We start from the raw sequence: 19107 nt of genomic DNA, 5'->3' as shown, positions 1-19107 counted from the left end.
AAACATAAAGACTCCATCAACACATTCCAAATTCTTACTTTCTGTTACGTGAGCTCGTACAAACCACAAGATAGTATGAGAGAGAAAAGTTGGTTGCTCTTGCAGCTACCACGTGACGCGAGATCCACGACAGTTTCGGTAAAGACTGTAAATAATCAAACAATAAATACAATTGAAGTAGTAAAATTGGGAGATTGATTAAATCTTTTTTTTTTTTTTTGAAGCATGATCATAATCAGATGAAAATGGAAACAAAAAATATGAAGGAAAATAGAATGAAAGAGTAGTCGGTGATAATGAGGCAAAAAGTAAGTAACAAAAAGGACAAAAAAAAACATAGGTATAAAAAGAAAGTAAAAATAGCTACTCACAAGGAAACCGAATTAGTAGAAGTAGTAAAAGATAAAGGAGGAGGAGGAGGAGGAGGAGATCAAAGAGAAGTAGGAGGGGGAGGAGTAGTAGTAGGAAACACAAAGAGCGACTCGTCTTCGTCGTCGTCATCGTCGTTTACGAGTACAAATAACAAGAGAGATACAGGATTGACGTCAGTGTTGGGGTTGATGGAGGCACCGCTTATCAACGGTGGTGGTAACAACGTTGAAGAAGCGGTAGTTGTAGACCTTCATCATGCTCCAACCTCAGCTATTGATACTTGCGAGGGTGATTATCCTCTAATTACGACTTTCTCTCAGGCTAAATCAATATGTTGGCTTGAATCAATCAAGCTTTGGAGTATAGCAGGTCCTATCGCTTTTCAGATACTGTGTATATACGGTATCAATTCTGTTACTCAGATCTTTGTTGGTCATATTGGTGATGTTGAACTCTCTGCCATCGCCATTGCTCTCTCTGTCATCTCCAACTTCTCTTTCGGATTTCTGGTACGTTCTCTGTTTCTTTTGTTTTAATGAGTCTCAAACTCTACCTATTAATTGCTTGTTTGATTAGTGTATCCCGTCCGGTCATCAGAATGTGATGAGAGTTACCCCCACGGTCTTCGTCAGTTCTGGAATACGATCCAACCGTCGCATGTAACATGTTATACAGTATGTTAATGTGTATTTCAGTTGTCGAATTAAAACTGTGTTCAAGGTAGCATTTGGATTCATAAGATGAAAATGTCTAAACTTATAAGAGTCCAAAGTACTACTTAACCTAAGCCAAGTGTGTGTTCGAGGTTTGGTTCCACAAGAAATAAAAGGTCGGTCCATAATTCCAAATAGCTTTGTTGGGATCTTTATCTACTGCAGTTTCTAACTAATTGCCAGCTTGAAACTAATGGCCTATTCCTTGGGTCCGTCATTAAAGCTGCTCCTTTAATTCGAAACAACATTCAAATTAAGTGGTTTTTAATTTTTACAGAGTTTGGTTCTAACAAAATTTCTTATTAGACCTCGAGTGCAGGAATTTTTTTCTCAGATTTAAGTAGGTCACTATTGTTGATACGAGTTTATTGGATTATAATTTTTGACAGTTTACCTGGGAATTTTTAATGAAGTGTGTGGTTTATGGTGAAAATAAACTAAGCTGTTTTTTTTTCATTTTGCGAGTAAAGATGATGATAAGCTCTTGCTGGCTATGCTTTTTTTTCTTCTTGTTTTTCCTTGAGAGACTACTATATATACACTACTAGGGGACAGCTTTCAAAGCATTCTTTTCCAAGTTCTAACAATTAACATTCATGAGCAGAGTAGATACCATACACGCAAAACATAATAATTTTCCAAGATTTAAATTAAATAAAAAGTCTTTGCAGACCGAGAGGAAAAACTACACTGAAAAACCGCCGCACACAAACCATCCATGCACGTCTCCCGAGAAGTTGGGTCCATTGTGATCCACAGATAAAAAAAAACTGTGAGAGACGGTTTTTATCTGATTTTATTTCTTGGTCTGTAGAGAAGCACTGTAAATTAAATTAAAATGTACTTCTTTTGCGGAAAATAGAAATGGCCATGCTAAAAATATAAAGATTTATATTAGTTTATAAGAAAAAATATTTAAAAGAAAACTCATTTTTCTGAATAATGTCTTTTTATTTTAATAAGAATCACCAACTCAATAATAAGTTCGGTTAAAATTGTTAGCGCGGTAAGTCAACTCGTTAAACGACGGGTTCTATAAATGTCAATTAGTTATCTCTTGGGGAGTCTTCCAGTCATGTATAATGTGCTTTTAATACTTCACTTAAACATTCGAATTACTCATTGTGACTAACGAGCTTTAGTTTATCTTGTTCCAGTTTTCCAATTCCTTTTTTTTGAGATCTACCTCCGTTTCACAAAAAAAATAGGCTAGTTTCATGTATAATTTGTACATAAAACCAGTCTATTATTTTGGAACACAGGGAGTATTCATTTTGTGTTGCTTAGATCCCCGTTGATCAATATATCTTCGTAGAGACGTAAATGTGACTTTAGAAGAAATTTTGATGGAACTTTGTGATCATTATATTAACTACTTACACTAGCTGCAAAAGTTTCATTACAATCACTCTTGTGTAATTAACATTTATTCTATACAGCTTGGAATGGGAAGTGCACTTGAGACACTATGCGGGCAAGCCTTTGGTGCTGGGCAAACATATATGCTTGGAATTTACATGCAACGCTCTTGGATAATCTTACTTGTGAGTTGCATTATCCTCACTCCCATTTACTTATTCGCGACTCCAGTCCTAAAGCTTCTTGGACAACGAGATGATATCTCAGAAATGGCCGGACAATTCGCGGTCTTAATCATTCCTCAGATGTTTTCACTTGCCATCAATTTTCCAGCCCAAAAGTTCCTTCAATCCCAGAGCAAGGTCGGAGTTCTTGCTTGGATTGGATTATGGGCTTTGATTTTTCACGTTTTTCTACTCTGGCTCTTCATCTACGTATTTGGTTGGGGTACTGTTGGTGCTGCTGTGGCATATAACATCTCAGGTTGGATTGTATCTTTGGCTCAAGTAGTATACGTGGTAAAATGGTGTACAGATGGATGGAAAGGATTGTCTTGGTTGGCATTTAAGGAGATATGGGCTTTTGTTCGACTCTCTTTAGCTTCTGCTGTGATGCTTTGCCTAGAGATATGGTATATGATGGTTTTAGTTGTCCTCACTGGACATCTTGGAGATGCGGTGATCGCAGTTGGGTCAATTTCTATCTGGTGAGCCCTCAAGATATCATATGATTTTCTAAATTTAGTTTTATTTGGATAGAAATCAAGAATCATTCTGAAACACTAATAAATGAAGAGGCATGTTGTTTCCAATTTCTAGCCGGTTATTTATCTAGTCCCTCTTATTTTTGTTTCAGCATGAACATTAATGGATGGGAAGGTATGTTGTTCATTGGAATAAATGCTGCTGTAAGGTAAAACGTATATGATTAAACTATCTCAACCACTTTCTTTATGTTTTTTTGTTCTTGTACATACTGATATGATTGTCTTTATCTACTTCTTTTCAGCGTTCGGGTCTCAAATGAACTTGGTTCTGGACACCCTAGAGCTGCCAAGTATTCGGTTATGGTTGTAGTTCTCGAGTCTCTCATTATTGGGCTGTTCTTCATGTTTGTTATCTTAATTAGCAGGGATCATTTCGCTATTATATTCACAAGCAGCAAAGAACTTCAACAAGCTGTTGCTCGTCTTGCTTACCTTCTTGGTGTAACCATGGTGCTTAATAGTATCCAACCAGTTATATCAGGTATGTATTATAATTAAGCCTTTATTTTCGATACGGTACATAATTGAACTTCATTAGAAAACTAAATTTCTTTTAAGAAAAAAGTAAGACTTGAAAAGATTTTGAGCCTTTTAATTCATCTAAACCTTGTTTCAGGTGTTGCGGTTGGAGGTGGATGGCAAGCTTTGGTGGCTTATATTAACCTAGCTTGTTATTACATATTTGGACTTCCGTTGGGTTTCCTTCTGGGTTACAAGGCAAATTTAGGAGTGCAGGTAATTTGATTTATCATTTTGCACTATTTTTCTAATGTTATCAAATTGGTTGATGAAAAAATACTTCGATTATTGAAATCCTTGTGAGAAAATTAAACAACTGACTTAACAGGGTATTTGGGCTGGAATGCTTTGTGGAACTGCTTTACAAACTTTGGTTCTCTTGATAATCATTTGCAAAACCAACTGGACCAAGGAAGTGAGCGTTCTTATTTTTTTTCTTAAGAAGCTTATAGAATAATTGACAGTAATATCAAAAAAAAAAAAATCCTTAAAATAGGATGAAGTTCAAAGAATCTTGGTAGTAAAATGTCACCATGGTATGGATAGTATTATAATTCCATCTGATGCCGAAAAAACTTACATTGCAGGCTGAACAAGCATCAGAACGTGTTAAAATGTGGGGTGGCTCAGGTGATTAAGATTGCTAAGATACAACTTTGGTTCATCAAACCTTCCCACATAGTTCATCAGTACATTAAAGAGCATTAAAATGAGCGTTAAAGCTTATGTAAGGATGTAATATCTCTCAATTCAATTCTGAAAGTTGGGATACTTAAAATCCTGCTAGGTAGTAATTGAACAACTCTTCTTTAAGTTTATATTTTACAATGTTTTAGTTGTAATTGGGTTAGATTAAGCATAGGTTTTTGCAAGGGTAAACAAAATCCTTTTGAATCTTGGTTTACTAGGAGGATTTTATCTTTATCTTCAATGGAGTTTAGATATTGTATAAGTAAGTTGTTGGCCGCTCATTTGGTTAACTAAACTTTTTCTTTATTTATAATTATTCAACCCTGAACTTCTTTATACTGATTTAGTATGCTTGGACATATGTTTGCTATATCAAACGTCAAAAAAAAAGTCTCTCGGAGAACAGTAAGAGTCTTACCATTAAAAGGTTTCGGACTTCTGATGGCACTGAGAGCATCCAGAGGTCAATTTACGTCACTTCGAATTGATGATTTTTTCGACCATTTTTTCCCAATACTAATGTCTTAATGTTTTATCTATCAGGAATGTATAAGAAGATAAATTAACTAACTGGACTATCCATGTGTATCAAACTATCCATCGATTCTAATATGATCTTATTAAAAATTATGCTTCCTTAAGGGAAAAAATATCATTTTTAGCCCAAAAATAAATAATTAGTCATATTCTTTAACAAAATGATAGATATACTTCGAGAAATCCCAAAGTAAATCCTTATAAAGATAAAAACACTGGGCCCATTTAAATCGCAGCATCGGGAGATGTCATGCTCTATTTCTCGGTGCATCTAGACTTATTAATTGTTTACAGGGGAAATATGAAGATAAGAGTAGACGAAAAGGTAAAACATATCTTATTGATAGAGATAGTAGCATTATACAACTTAGTGATCCTTTATATAAAAGGAAAGAAAAACGCCTTGCTATCTTATTCGGCCGCACATTCATAATCCATATGCGATGTACCAGTCCTTCTTGTGCGGTACTGGAATGACAAGGGTACCAAGTACACCACAATCTTTTCGATATCAACTTATAAGTACGATACCTTGCGTGATCTAATATAGACAGAGACTGTCAAGAATGTTAGAGCACTGCTTGGTCGAACTCGCAAGCGTTGCTATCTCAAGCTTGTTTGTCAAGTTTAGGTGATCAAAACTAAAAGTCTTGATTTCTAGTCTACTTATAGCTATGTCTCGGATAGAATGTGTGGTTGATCTTTATACTTCACGACGTTCATCGATTGAAGACGAAGATCTACTGAGGAGAGCTTGGGGGAACTTCATCGACAAAAGGTATGTGGAGACTAAAACTTATCTATCACTCAGAAGTTTATTCTATTCTATCTCCTTATGAGACTAAGTCGTATAGCTATATAGACTTTTACATTATACACATTTGATATTTCGAGCCGAGTTTATCTCGCTTATCTATTTCTCGAAATACGAGTTCAAAGATTTTTGCTTTAGATATGTTCATCATTATTCTTGACGAGTTTAGTTGGAAACAATTTATTTGTTGGAAAGTAAATAATAAGTCAAAAGATGATCATGTGAAAATTACCTTGAAACATCTTACATTTGTGTGAGACAGTCATTTGATGTCGATTCGGAAAGTTTCGTATTGATCATTCGATCACTTGAAAATTACTTATAAGCTAATGGTATGTGTGAGACAGCCATTGTCGTCTTCTAAGGATGTTTCAATGATTGAAATGGAAGTTTAGAACAATTAACCTTTGTCTGGATATAACACAGTATGGATACCCGTATGCAAATTGTTGTGGTATGATTCAGGTCCAGAAACCAAGTTTGCATACCAATATGCGAAAGGTTTTAACTGTGAAAGTCCGGGAACCAAGTTTACATACCAGTATGCGAACGATTCTACCTGAGTTAAGGTCCGGGATAGCAGTATGCGTACCCGTTTGCAAACTGCTAGACAAGACCAAAGCCCGGAACTTAAGTTTGCGTACCCGTTTGCAAACTTGGTGGTTAAAGTTCTAAAATCAGTTAAGTATGATTTCATTCTGATGAACAAATACATTAATAAATTAAGGAATGCAATCTTTCAAATCGTTGTATGATGTTCATGAATTGATTCTTGTATAAGTACTTTGTACGATTACGAATCAATCCGATTTTGTTTCAATTATTTTTTGTATACTTATATTAGATATATACAATTGAACAACTCTATGAGTAACACAATTAGATTCATTTGATTAGCTTTCATGTTTGATTGATCATCATATTTGATCTAGAAGTGTTAGATGAATATGGTTAATACAAAAGTGTTCGTATGGCTAACTTCGGTTAACTATTGTTTGAGCCAACTCAATATACACGATTAGGTACGGTTACCCATATCTAAATGAAGGTACATTTCATTTGTGTGTAACAAGCTAAAACCATCTAACAGTGGAGAGATATTGCTTTGGTTTTAAGCAAACTTAGATTGAATCTTAAATCAGGTTTTCATCTAATGGTGAATATTGATTGCTTTGTTTTGAAGATATCAAACCCTTCTTTTAAGACTATATAAGGGAGAACTCTAGCAACTGGAAAACCTAATCCCGGCACTTTCCTGTGTCCTAATTGCGACTAGAGTCGATTCTCCTTTAACCTAGGTTTTTCCAAAACCATTATAGGTTAACGACTTGAAGACTTCATTTGGGATTCGTGAAGCCAGGCCCAACTATTTTCTCTGTAGTTGTGTGTTCTGATCTTACTTGTTCTATCGTATTGAGTACTATATTCTCTAAGATTTGCTCGAGATTTATCTTCGATAGGCAAGATATAAAAAGTAGTCACAAAGCTCTTCGTCTCATTCTTTGTGATTCCATAATAACTTCTTATACTACCATATAGTTAAGTTATTGTGAGGTGATTGACATTGCTAGTCTATTCTTCGTAAATGTAAGACCGTATTATCAATTGTTTCTTGTTCACCTTGATTTATTAAAAGACGGAACAAAACTTCATGTGTACTTCTGTGGGAGACAGATTTATCTATCAGAATAGGCTTTTCTTTGTGAGACAGATTTGTCTATAAGTCTTCGACTTTGGGTCGTAGCAACTCTTAGTTGTGGGTGAGATCATCTAAGGAAATCAAGTGCGTAGAGTCCTGCAAAGATTCAGAGACGTAAGGAACGCGACTATACCTTAATCGGTGTGAGACTTGGTTAAGGCTCAACTACATTCCAGTCCGAAGTTAACTTGTAGTAGGCTAGTGTCTGTAGCGGCTTAATACAGTGTGGTGTTCAAACTGGACTAGGTCCCGGGGTTTTTATGCATTTGCGGTTTCCTCGTTAACAAAACTTCTGGTGTCTGTGTTATTTCTTTTCCGCATTATATTTTCTATATAATTGAAATATCACAGGTTGTGCGTAGCTCAATCAATTGGTAAATCCAACCTTTGGTTGTTGGTATAAATTGATTGACACTTGGGCATTGGTCTTTGGTACCGTCCAAGTTATTTCTCATGTCAATCAGGCTCACAGATTACTATTTGTTCGATTGCAGGTTGTGTGGAGAAATAAAGATATAACTCTTGGATATTTTTCCTTGATTGAGTCTGACTGTCTAGTTTATTCTCTTAGAATTATATTAGAGTTAGTCCATACAGATTGTCGAACGAAATATTGGGTGTGGTTGTTAGACCCACGCTTTTTCGAAGAAGATAACAAACCACAAGGTATACACTTGGTATGTAGTTCTAGTTCGAAATCGAACACAACTATAGGGATCAACCCAAGTGTTTGTGATTAACGTACAAGTGCAATTACTTTAATTGTAACTTAAACAAATTATAACGCGGAAAGTAAAGTAAAAGCACACAACATGATTTTGTTAATGAGGAAACCGCAGATGCAGAAAAACCTCGGGACCTAGTCCAGTTTTGAATACTCTCATAATTAAATTGTTATACAAAGACCACTACCAACGTCGAATAGTTGAGACAAAGTAAACTACCCCTAGTTACCTAGTTTGCTCAGTATCCTTGCGCCTACAACCAATCTGGACAACACACGTGAATCCTAAGATAGAGTGCACTATCTTAAGTTGCCTCAGCCGTTGTGAAGACTTCAAGTACTCAACTCATTTGGATCGTCTTCCAAACAACAAGGACTAATCTGTTTGGTAATACTCTATCGATCTCAAAAAGTAAATCAAAAATTATTGTTAAGTATGAGAAAGGCTCTTATGTATAATAAACTAGGACTTAACCTGTGCCATAACGACACAGGTATGAAATAAACCTGTACATTAGGATATACTATGGCACGGGTATGAAAGAAACCTGTACATTAGGATATATTTTGTCCCTGAAAGGTCTCTTACTTTTGTTATGACTGTCACCTATAGTTATATTCATGATAAGTGGTGATGCGACAATCTAATTAGCTTCTTCATGCGTGCTTGATATTCTTCGGCATTTAGTGATACGTTTCTCCATAATGTGAATCTGTCCATTTTTTTCGTGAATCTGTCCATTTGATACGAAGAAATATTATTCTAAGCAACATTCAGGTTGAACGTCTCTTGTGGTTGTGGTGTTACCACTTACCACTGATGCACGAATTCGGACATTAGACCATTTTTGGTTGTAACAGCTTATCAACACATAAAATTGTTAATAAACAAATTAACCTTACTCAAACACCAAAAAAACGTCGGAAAATTTTCGGTGATAAATTTATCAATTTATTATTGGGCGTCAATAGTCTAGAACAGAGAGCATTTTTTATCCATGGAAACACATGTAAAACCTCTGTCATTCAAGTTATCGCATGTAAGTTCCTCCCTCCATCAGCATAGCATCTCCAAGTGCGTTTGGCCAAAATTTACATCTTACGGACCATCTGTTTCGGCTAGTGTTTTTTATCTTGAGGAAACAACTGAACAATTACCTGTAGTTCCCCAAAGTTATTGAGGGAGACATTTAAATGACGCTATGCAGACTTAGAATCCAGCATTGTGACCATCTTTCATCAATGTTGGGTTCAGTTCACTCGATTCTCTTGATAGTTGCTATCCCCTGGACTTCCTAAAAGACAAATAGTGTCATTTAAAAACCATTTGGTTGTTAAACGTATGGGTTATTAGCCTCTGAAATCTATTAAACACCATTTTTAGACCAGAACATTTCACATGTACCACTGATAACTCCTTTGCTTTCGGCAAGGCGGGGTTAACGGTATAATATACTAAAATTGTTCTTCGAAGGCGCATCCTCAGTAGCTGCCGTCTTTTATTTGTTGGAAAAATCTGTTTTGTGAATAAATAAAACATAATGCCACTTTTTTTTGTTTGTGAAAATATTTTCTTGTCTCCCACAAGCTTCATGGCACAATTTTTCTAGGAATTTTGTCTGATTTTTCTCCTTGTTCTGTGCATTTGATTGTCTTGTCTTTGCAAATTTTGAAGGAAAAACTATAACTCGTCCTCTTCACGTATGTTTTGTTAAAACAAAGACTTTGTATACCATTCTACTCATTGTTTCTGTTTTCAGTGCACATAGAACAAAATCTCGTGTTTGGAAAGAATATTTTCTTATTAATATGCATGAGGAGGAATCTTGCTTTAATCTTTATATGCATGCAGATTTGTTTATTCCTGTCATGACACTTCTCTTGAAAACTGTTTTGAGAATCTTCCCTTGCTTCACAATTTAGTTTATCAGACGCATGGGAATCTTGTCTGAAAAATGAGAATCTTTATCTCTTATTTTAAACGTCCAAGACACTAGAAAAAGAAGATTTCTTCTTTACATTTTGGGGGAGAAGTAGGAGAACAAAAAAAATTAATAAAAGAGAGAAAAACAAGAGGAACTACTTCTCTTTATTTGTTTTGTTTTTTTTTTGTTTTGAGAGACAAGCTCAACTTCTTTCTCTATGATTTCTGAAAACAAGAGTTTTTTTTTTTTTTGTTTGAGTTTGTTTTCTCATGCAAAGTTCTTAGTGCGTTCTCTTGTATGCTACAAGAAGAAATGATAACGATAGTTGTATCTTGGAGACAACTCGTCAATGAAGCTATTTCATCTCCCTGTTTAGAGAAGTAGCGGCCGATATTGTCTTTAGGACAACGTATCGTATACGTGCCTCTATCAATTTTTGCTCCTCATGCTACTCGACGTGATGCGTTCACCAAGTTGCTGGAAATCAAGCTAAGTATCACTTGTGCTTATTCAATTTATTTTCATTATTGTTGTTAATAACCCAACATTATTAGCCTTCAATTATCGATTCTTATTATTGTATTTACGCTGTCACCGCCTCCTCTCAGCATACCTTGTCAGATCAACATAGAGATCACTTTCAATCAAAAGCATTCTTAATTTGTAGTCCAAAAACTTCTCAAATATTTCTACATTTACTCTAAAAGCCTACACAATTTCGGGATCTCAAAATCATATTTCTGCCAGAAATTGCCTACTCTCACAAAGTCATTACAATTGTGAACACGGAAATAACGAAGGTATCTTCGTATCCACAAACAAAGTTCGCAATCATAATAAAACTGACAAAGTGATAATAATATGATTAAAGTAGCATAAAATAGTAAAAGGGGAAACTCTGAGCCTTCGGGCTCATCCTTGTTTCACATCATAGGGATTCCTATGATGATTTAAAAGATGCATAATGGTAAAGTACGAAGATCATAAGCGCGGAATAGAAATGAGACGCGGATTTACGTGGTTCAACACTAAGGCCTACGTCCACGGGGGTTGGTGTTTCACTGTGTATTCAAAGGTTACAAAGATAGTCAAATGACTTTGAGTGGGGAACGAAGCTAGGAGGGAAATAAAACTCATACTTACTCTTACAATTTCTCTCTCCTGGGCTATCTCTCACTCTTCCTAAAATTGTCGACCCCCTCTCCCTCCATCAAGCTGGGTATTTATAGAAGTCGAGTGTGGGGTCTTCTTTCAGTCACAATTGTATCCTTCTCATACCAAATTTCAATTTCAATTCCTTCTCATACCAAATTTAACATCTCAATCGGACACTAAAATATAGGTTTCCCGTAAATAGAACCATACATCTTAACATGCAATTAGAGACTGTGAAGAAGAAGAAGTTGTAAGTACATAGATCTAAAATCAAACCTAAATCAGAGATGGTGATTGATATATGAGACGCTAATGCTCTAGAAAAAAGAAGAACAAGAAATGAATAAATGAAGAATGATGATTACATACTCATGTCTCTCAAAACCTAAGACGGACGAATACGATTAAATCTCAATTAAAAGATCAAGGACTGCTATTCACCTGCCCAAGAACCGGTGTCTGTACCGGATAGACCGGTTCCGGTTCGGTATTTACGGCTCCACTCCGGTCCAGGTCCTCTCAACCGGTTCTTGTGCAGCCCTTTGTGTGTCAGCTGCTCTTCCTCTTGTCCTTCGAATCTGGATCTTCCTTGGGATGGTAAAAAGTAATGTCTCAAGGCTTCACAGGGTGCTTCGCATTGATCCTTTCGTTAGGTGGTCCTTGATTAGCCGTCGTTGGATTTGCATGATGGTGGATACGTGGCAAAGGATGGCAACACCTGTACTTCGAGTGTTGCGATGTGGCATCATTGCCTTGACGCCCCTCATGTTGATGTAGTGTACGTGTCTTCTTCCTGACACGTGTACGATCACAGATTATGTGTATACAACAATTTTTTCACAACTACTAAAGTTTTCCTTTATCATATACGTATTTTATCAGAGCTTTGACCATTTTGTATAACCAAGTGAACAATTGCTTATCAATTGCATGACCCCGATTAAGGTAAATGTAAATCAAATTGTCTTTGGCGAGACCCATTGAGTAGGCCGATTTTACCTCTCAATGGCTAGGTTATGCAGAACCTTCATAGGTTAAAAGTGGGTCCCGATTGTTTCTTCAATAGCAAGATGATCGCCCGACCTGTTTTCACAAAACCGAAAATGGAAAATGAAACCAATAAAAAGTTAAAAGATTTAATTATAAGAAGTTACACCAAATATCTTCTATCAAAATAGATTTGTGATTTCAACGCAGATATAGTCTGACTAAGGGAGGTTCGAACGCAGAATATATACCGCCTAAAGAAAACAGATGGTAGCCTTGCTTACAATGAAAATGTTGACCGGGGATTTTCCTGATAGTTTATGAAATTTTAGCGGTCTTGACTTTTGACGGAAATAATTCTCTCTTTAATTGGATGGAAATACCACTTCTATAAAATGAAATTTATTTGGTTATACATGAAAGACGTTTTTGAAAGGTTTTTTTTTTTTATAATAAAAAGAGTAAAGGGAAGCTCAAAGAAGAGCAACCTACTCCAGAATCACAACATTAGGATCAACTGGGCAAGGCTAGCACCAAGAGGAACCCTTGATAGAGTATTAAAGTTATTACAGTTATCCTGAATAAGTAAGTTTGGAATGAACTGTAAAGCTTGCCAAAATAAGTGCAAATTTGCACCTTTCCAATTTAGGTTCTGACATAAAGTAGAGGTACTGCTAATCCTAGCTAGGTTAGCAACATTGTTTTGGTGCTGAGAATCTAGTTTTATGAGTCTTCCCAAGACAAAGTCTATGACTTCAAAATTCCTTACTTCGTTCCTATAGTCTCCTTGAAATCTTTACTGCAAGTTTGTAATCTTTCTGAATGGCTTGTAGAATGTCTTCCTCTTCTGCTTCAAAGTTGATGTTGATATTTTTCATCTCCTTTCCCCAAGTCAGTGCTAGTTGAGCTCCTCTGCTGGCTCTGCTTGCTTTGTTGAGTCCAGTTGCTGGGTCTTTAAAGTTCCTTGCTCCCATGCACTGCCCTGTGAAAGAGAGAGCCACAAAATAAAAGTTAGTATAATGTGGTACATCACTATTAGTCATATTATTATTAACTTCCATAATGTGTATGCTAACAGTGATGCCAAACTTCTCTCTAATGTTTCTATCAAGACTGTTGTGGCTTATGTTTGAATCAGTTATGGCGTCCTGATAGTAGATGTTGTTTAAGATATGCCCTGGATTATGGATCACTCTGTCATAAGAGCAAAAATGTTGGGCGATTTTCAAGGCAATAGCAGCAGCATTATGATCTATATTTCTGAAAATCTGGTCACATCTAGATTTCCAGATGAACCAGCAAATGGTAGCAAAAATAGTATCCAGCTAGCATAGGGATTGTTCGGAAGAAACCAACTGTTGAACCAATCATGGAAGGATCTGGGAGCAGTAAAAAGCTGATGATTGTCCCCAAAGAGTTTCCTCCAAACATCAAAAGCAGCTGGGCAAGCTAAGAGAACATGAGTAATGTCTTCAGAAGCACTCTTGCAGATTGGATCAATGTAAGTTAGAATACCATCTTACTTGGCATTAGTTGGGAGAATACCATGAGCACACTTCCATATGAATAGTTGAATAGCTGGGGTGGTATCTAGTTTCCAAATTTCTCTTCATGGAGTTGTTTGGGTATCACTTGCATATTTATCATCAATCTGTCTGTCATAAAGGGATGTGACAGTGAATTTTCTTGTATTAGTTAAGCTCCATTGTATAGTGTCTTCAGTATTTGGGTGATGATTTGTCTGGAGGATAAGGTTTTGAATGTCCTGAGTGAACCAGAGAGATAAAACATTTTGATCCCACTCCTCATTGGTATTGAAGAGTTGATTGACAGTTTTCAGGTTTGAAGGGCATTGAGGTGGTTTTTGGAGTATGTCAGGTAGGTTTTCTATCCATCTATCTTCCAAAATATGAATGTTGGTACCATCACCTATTCTCCAAATATAATACTTTTGAATGCAGGAAATGCCTTCCAAAATGCCTTTCCAAATCCAAGAGTCAGTGTTCCTTGGCTTGGTTTCCATTTTAATAACTTCTTGGTTTGGAAAATGAGAGGCCTTCATGGTACTAGTCCATAAGTAATTTGGTTCTTCTATTAATCTCCAAGCAATTTTTGAGATCATGGACATATTTAATTATTCCATATTTTTGAAGCCCAACCCCCCTAACTCCTTTGGTTTATTAACTACATCCCAAGCAATGTAGAATAGACCTTTAGATTTGTCTTGATCTTTATTCCAAAAAAAATTCCTTTGTATAGCATTTATCTCTTTGCAGATACCCTTTGGAATCTTGAAACAGTTCATTTGGTAAATACTGGAGGTTGAGGTGACACTTTGGATCATAATAACTTTACCAGCTGTAGATAGAGTGGATTTCCAACCAACAAGTCTGAATTTAAGCTTTTCAACACAAGGTTTGAAGGCCTGAATCTTGCTTCTGTTAGTGAAGAGGGGAGATCCCAGATATTTGTCAGAAGTGTTAATCCTTTGAACCTTCATTGTATCACTTATTTTGTCTGCAATGCTTGGAGCAGTGTTCTTGCTGAAGAATATTCCTGATTTGGAGAAGTTTATCAGCTGCCCTGAAGAATGCCCAAAGTCTTGAAAAATCTTGATTAAGTTGTTACATTCTTCCATATTAGCTTTGCATAAAATCATGCAGTTATCAGCAAAAAGAAGGTGGTTGATAGCAGGTGCCTCACTGCAGACTTTTGTTCCATGTATGAGACATTTAGATTCACCATTAGTCAGAGATCTTGATAGAGCTTCCATGCAGAAAATAAATAGGTATGGAGATAGAGGATCCCCTTGTCTGAGACCTCTAGTAGGTTTAAAAAACTTTCCAGGAGAGCCATTTACCAGAACAACCATGGTAGTGGTGGATATGCACTGGAGGACTAGATTACACCATTGTGAGCTGAATCACATTTGTTTCATAACTTGAAAGGAATTCCCAATTAACCCTATCAAAGGCTTTGGCCATATCTAAAGACTTAAAGGCCTAGACAAATAAAGCCCTCACGTTGAACGGTGAGGAAACCCTCGCTTCCTATTAGCCGAAATAAGACTTTTTTGAATTTTGTGAAACGAACATTATGGTGAGGACACTTGGCAACTTATGATTGGGTTAAAGAAAAATAGGAAAACTAACAAAAAAAAGCAGAGAAAGGAAAATTGACCGTTTTTGCAGTATAATATTAGGGAAAGAAGCAGAGAAAGAGAAAAATTCTATTGATAAGAGTTATGTGGTTACATGGATATTATATCCTCTATACAGAAGGAGAAGGGAAACCCAAAGGACTCTCGTTTTGGACCGCACATCCATGGGCATGGGCCCTTTAACACCCCCCCTTGTGCGGTTCAACAAAAAAAACTTTATACATAGTGCTTCACATATAGTACTTTAAATGTAGTTCTTCAAATATCGTCATCTCCTTGATGACTTGCGCTGAAATCAATTGCCTCATTAAAACTTTGACAAGGAAAAACCCAATGGGATAAAACCTTGGTACAACTCTTCACATGTTGTCTCTTACTTTACATGTAGTTCATCACATGCAATACGATCTTCACAGATCGATGAGTCTAAGTTAATTGCCTCATTAAAACTTCGCCAGGAAAACCCAAAGGGACAAAACCTTAACTAAAGAAAAAGAGTACAATATTAAGCAAACTTAGAACATAGTTGGACTCGAATATGTTGCCTCATTAAAATATTGAAAAGGAAAACCCAGTGGGATAAAACCTTGAAGAAGGGAAAATAGTACAACGTGACATATGCAAGTAAATGTGATCTGTTGCAGATGATCACTTTGTTTCGTTGAAGTTGACTAGTTGCTTCCCAACTCCTAAGGCAGAAAATCCTTGTGGGAAATACAATAGCCTTAGTTGGGAAATTACTTCCCGGTGTTTGTTGTTGTCTCATTAAAAACCTTGCCGAGTAACAAAACCCTGTGGGAAAAAGTAACCTCAGTGAAGGAAAAGAGTTCAACACACCATTAGATGCTCCCCCTGATTCAGACAATTTTCATTAGTCTAATGCAGTCAAAAGGAGTTTATCACACTTTACTTTGGTGACTTGGATGTTTATAGAACCATGTTGTTGATTTTGGAAGTTACGTTGCTTGACGGACTATCATGTTTCATTTCTTTGATTCAGATATTTTCAATAATATCAACGCGATCTTTATGTCTTCAACGTTCAACATACTTGATGCTATTAGTATTGTCTTGCTAAAAACCTTGTCGAGTAACAAAACCCTTTGGGAAAAACTATACTCGATCGAAGGGAAAAAGAGTACAACACAGATTCAATTTCGAAGTAAATTATATCGACATCATATCCTTGGATCGTCCCCCTGATGTCGGCATCTCCCCCTGATTACTTTCAGAGTTTTTCCAGACTGTTCCTTTAGTCATGTATTTTTCGAAACTGAATATCGGTAAAGACCTAGAAAATAGTCTACCGTATCTCCCCCTGATTACTTTCGTTGGAGAAGAGATTATTGTTCCTTTATAATCAACAACCTTTGGATGGCACTTTCGTTAGCATTCCTTTTTATGTCTTTGCATGGATAAAACAAATTTATGTCAATGTTTACTTTTAAGCACACAATTACATTCACTATACCATTCCTATGACGTTGCGTTGGCGCTGAGCTATATCTAGCTAACAAGTTCATTGGGGATGTAACATTTGGTCGAGTACATTATGCTAAGTACAATAATGCGTTTATTATACTTAGATAAGGAAAGTTCATCTCCAGACCTAACTTCGTCATCTTCCTTTAGACGAATTGGTCATTTATGTACATTTGAAACTCGACTAATCATGGGAGTGCTAGCAGCATGCACGTCCTTGTTAAATTTTCTGACAATGGACATATGAAAACTGGTGGAATAATATACCACAAGCTCGGTCTTCTAGTTTAGAACATAGATAAGATCGAGATTTCCCAGGATTTTCATCTCAAATTCAGATTTTAAATAGCTTGTAATATCTCTTATTCCATTAAGAGTACTTATCATGTCCATAGCGTCGACGTAGATAGCTACAATTCTGAATCAGGAACTTATTTAATACGCATGGCAGGAAACCTTACTTGTTTATACCTTCCCAATCAAATAGTCACTTAGACGGGTATACCACATCCGCCTGATTGTTTAAATCAATAAGTGAGTGTTCCATTGTAACTGCAAATACACTCTATGGTTTAGAGTCATTCGACTTGGGAAGCAAAAGGCCATCATGCACTTTTGCAAATATCTTTGAGCCTAAATCTCCAGAGATATAACCACATCTACTATGTTTCAAGTTCTTTTGAAACTACCAAGCAAACTAATTAACTGAACATCATGATGTTCAAAAGAGTAAGCGATCCAGGGATTTGTGAGAAACTTCTCGCCACAAGGTGATTCTTTATACTTTAAGACCTCATTCTTCTCACTACACTTTGTGACAAATAACCACATATGTCCCACAGGCTTTACACTAGGTTGGTTAACACCACCACACCAAATACCTGTATATTTGTCAAAGAACTAAGTTCTACCTGGATTGCGTAGGCCAAATATTCTATTTATTTGAAATTAATCAAGATAAAGCATGGTTCGATCTCATTGTGTTCTACTTCTGGAGCAACTATTTATGTATTATATCATCACTGTGCACGCATGATCCTTCCGGTGACTCATATGCATTCTCATAATCCGTCAGGATTTCATTGTTCTCTAGAATCATTTAAAACTTCGGAGCGTCCTCCAGTTTGATTCATGGACATATTCAGAGACAGTCTTATGAGATGATTTATGATGATATAAATAAGTTGTGCCTTACTCACCTACTTCCTTTCTAGGTGAGGATTGATCGAACCAAGTGGTCTCTCCAACTTCCTGTATGGATACACGGCCTCAACCACACTTACACTGAGTGTAGTTGCAACACCAGTCTATGGTGTATATCCCGTATTGAGGATTTGTAACTTTGCAGGTAGGTTTGCAGCTGGTATGTGTGATCTCATCACTTTAGTAACATCAGTGTACATTCTTAAAATCAAATATTCTTTATCACTTCACATTTACATTTGTGGAGTACAAGAATCAATATGAGACACAGTGGGAACACACCACGACAATTCCTGTCATTCCCTTAGAAAATACTTTTTTTTATCTCCCCCTAACGACGGGAAGACTGTCTCATTAAAGTGATTACCCGCAAATCTAGCGGTAAGAGATCTCCTGCCAAAAGTTTTAAAATGCGGATAATTGTTGGGAACTCATTTCCAACATAACTACTTAACAGTTTTGAAGACCCATCATAGTACGATGTGAAGTCGTAATGGCACATATATAGTGCAACCAAAAATGCGTAAGAACATGAATGTCAAGCTTAAATCCAGTTACCAACTGGTACGCAGAAAAGGTTGACTAATATTGGGTTCTAAAAATGAATTAAGTAAGATGCGTGTAATATTGCATATCTCCAAAGCAATAAAAGATAGGTTGGTACGAATAACCTATTCCTTAGGCACCATATGTAACCTTTGATGATAGCCTTTGCGAGACCATAGGGTATAGGATGCTCTACATTGATCCTATTAAACATGCAATAACCATCAAGTCCTTTTGATGTATATTCTCTAGCATTTACAAGGGGTGCTGAGTCCTTACATGTATAATGTGTGCTAGTAGTTTTCCGAACGCAACATTACTTGGGAACTATAACTAGTCCAAAATGTCAAAAAATCCACGAGAGCCATAAGTCACTTTAATGGTCCGCATTCTGCATGGATATTTTTCTAAATATCACCTCGTTTTGTTTGTAATATGGATTGTTTACCATTTGCA

At 36.3% G+C, this 19107-nt stretch overlaps 1 protein-coding gene across 1 annotated transcript; it reads left to right on the top strand.

Annotated features, from left to right (window-relative positions):
• The first annotated feature begins 229 nt into the window (after positions 1–229).
• Positions 230–4725, top strand: LOC113299060 (protein DETOXIFICATION 35-like). The gene is made up of 7 exons (XM_026547983.1): positions 230–881; positions 2525–3150; positions 3300–3356; positions 3453–3691; positions 3827–3945; positions 4058–4144; positions 4317–4725. Exons 1-7 carry the CDS (start codon positions 297–299, stop codon positions 4365–4367), a joined length of 1764 nt encoding a protein of 587 aa, XP_026403768.1. The 5' UTR covers positions 230–296; the 3' UTR covers positions 4368–4725.
• The last annotated feature ends 14382 nt before the right edge of the window (positions 4726–19107 follow it).

This window comes from Papaver somniferum, chromosome 7 (assembly GCF_003573695.1).
Source record: "Papaver somniferum cultivar HN1 chromosome 7, ASM357369v1, whole genome shotgun sequence".
NCBI classification, from domain to species: Eukaryota; Viridiplantae; Streptophyta; class Magnoliopsida; order Ranunculales; family Papaveraceae; genus Papaver; species Papaver somniferum.
This window is presented reverse-complemented; position numbering and strand designations above follow the sequence as displayed.

Excerpts from the sequence above, each read along its gene's own strand:
- LOC113299060 (XM_026547983.1), top strand. The coding sequence starts at position 297 with ATGAGGCAAAAAGTAAGTAACAAAAAGGACAAAAAAAAACATAGGTAT. Across the intron at positions 3,692-3,826 it reads TATCCAACCAGTTATATCAG|GTGTTGCGGTTGGAGGTGGA; the intron begins GTATGTATTATA and ends ACCTTGTTTCAG. Across the intron at positions 3,946-4,057 it reads AGGCAAATTTAGGAGTGCAG|GGTATTTGGGCTGGAATGCT; the intron begins GTAATTTGATTT and ends CTGACTTAACAG.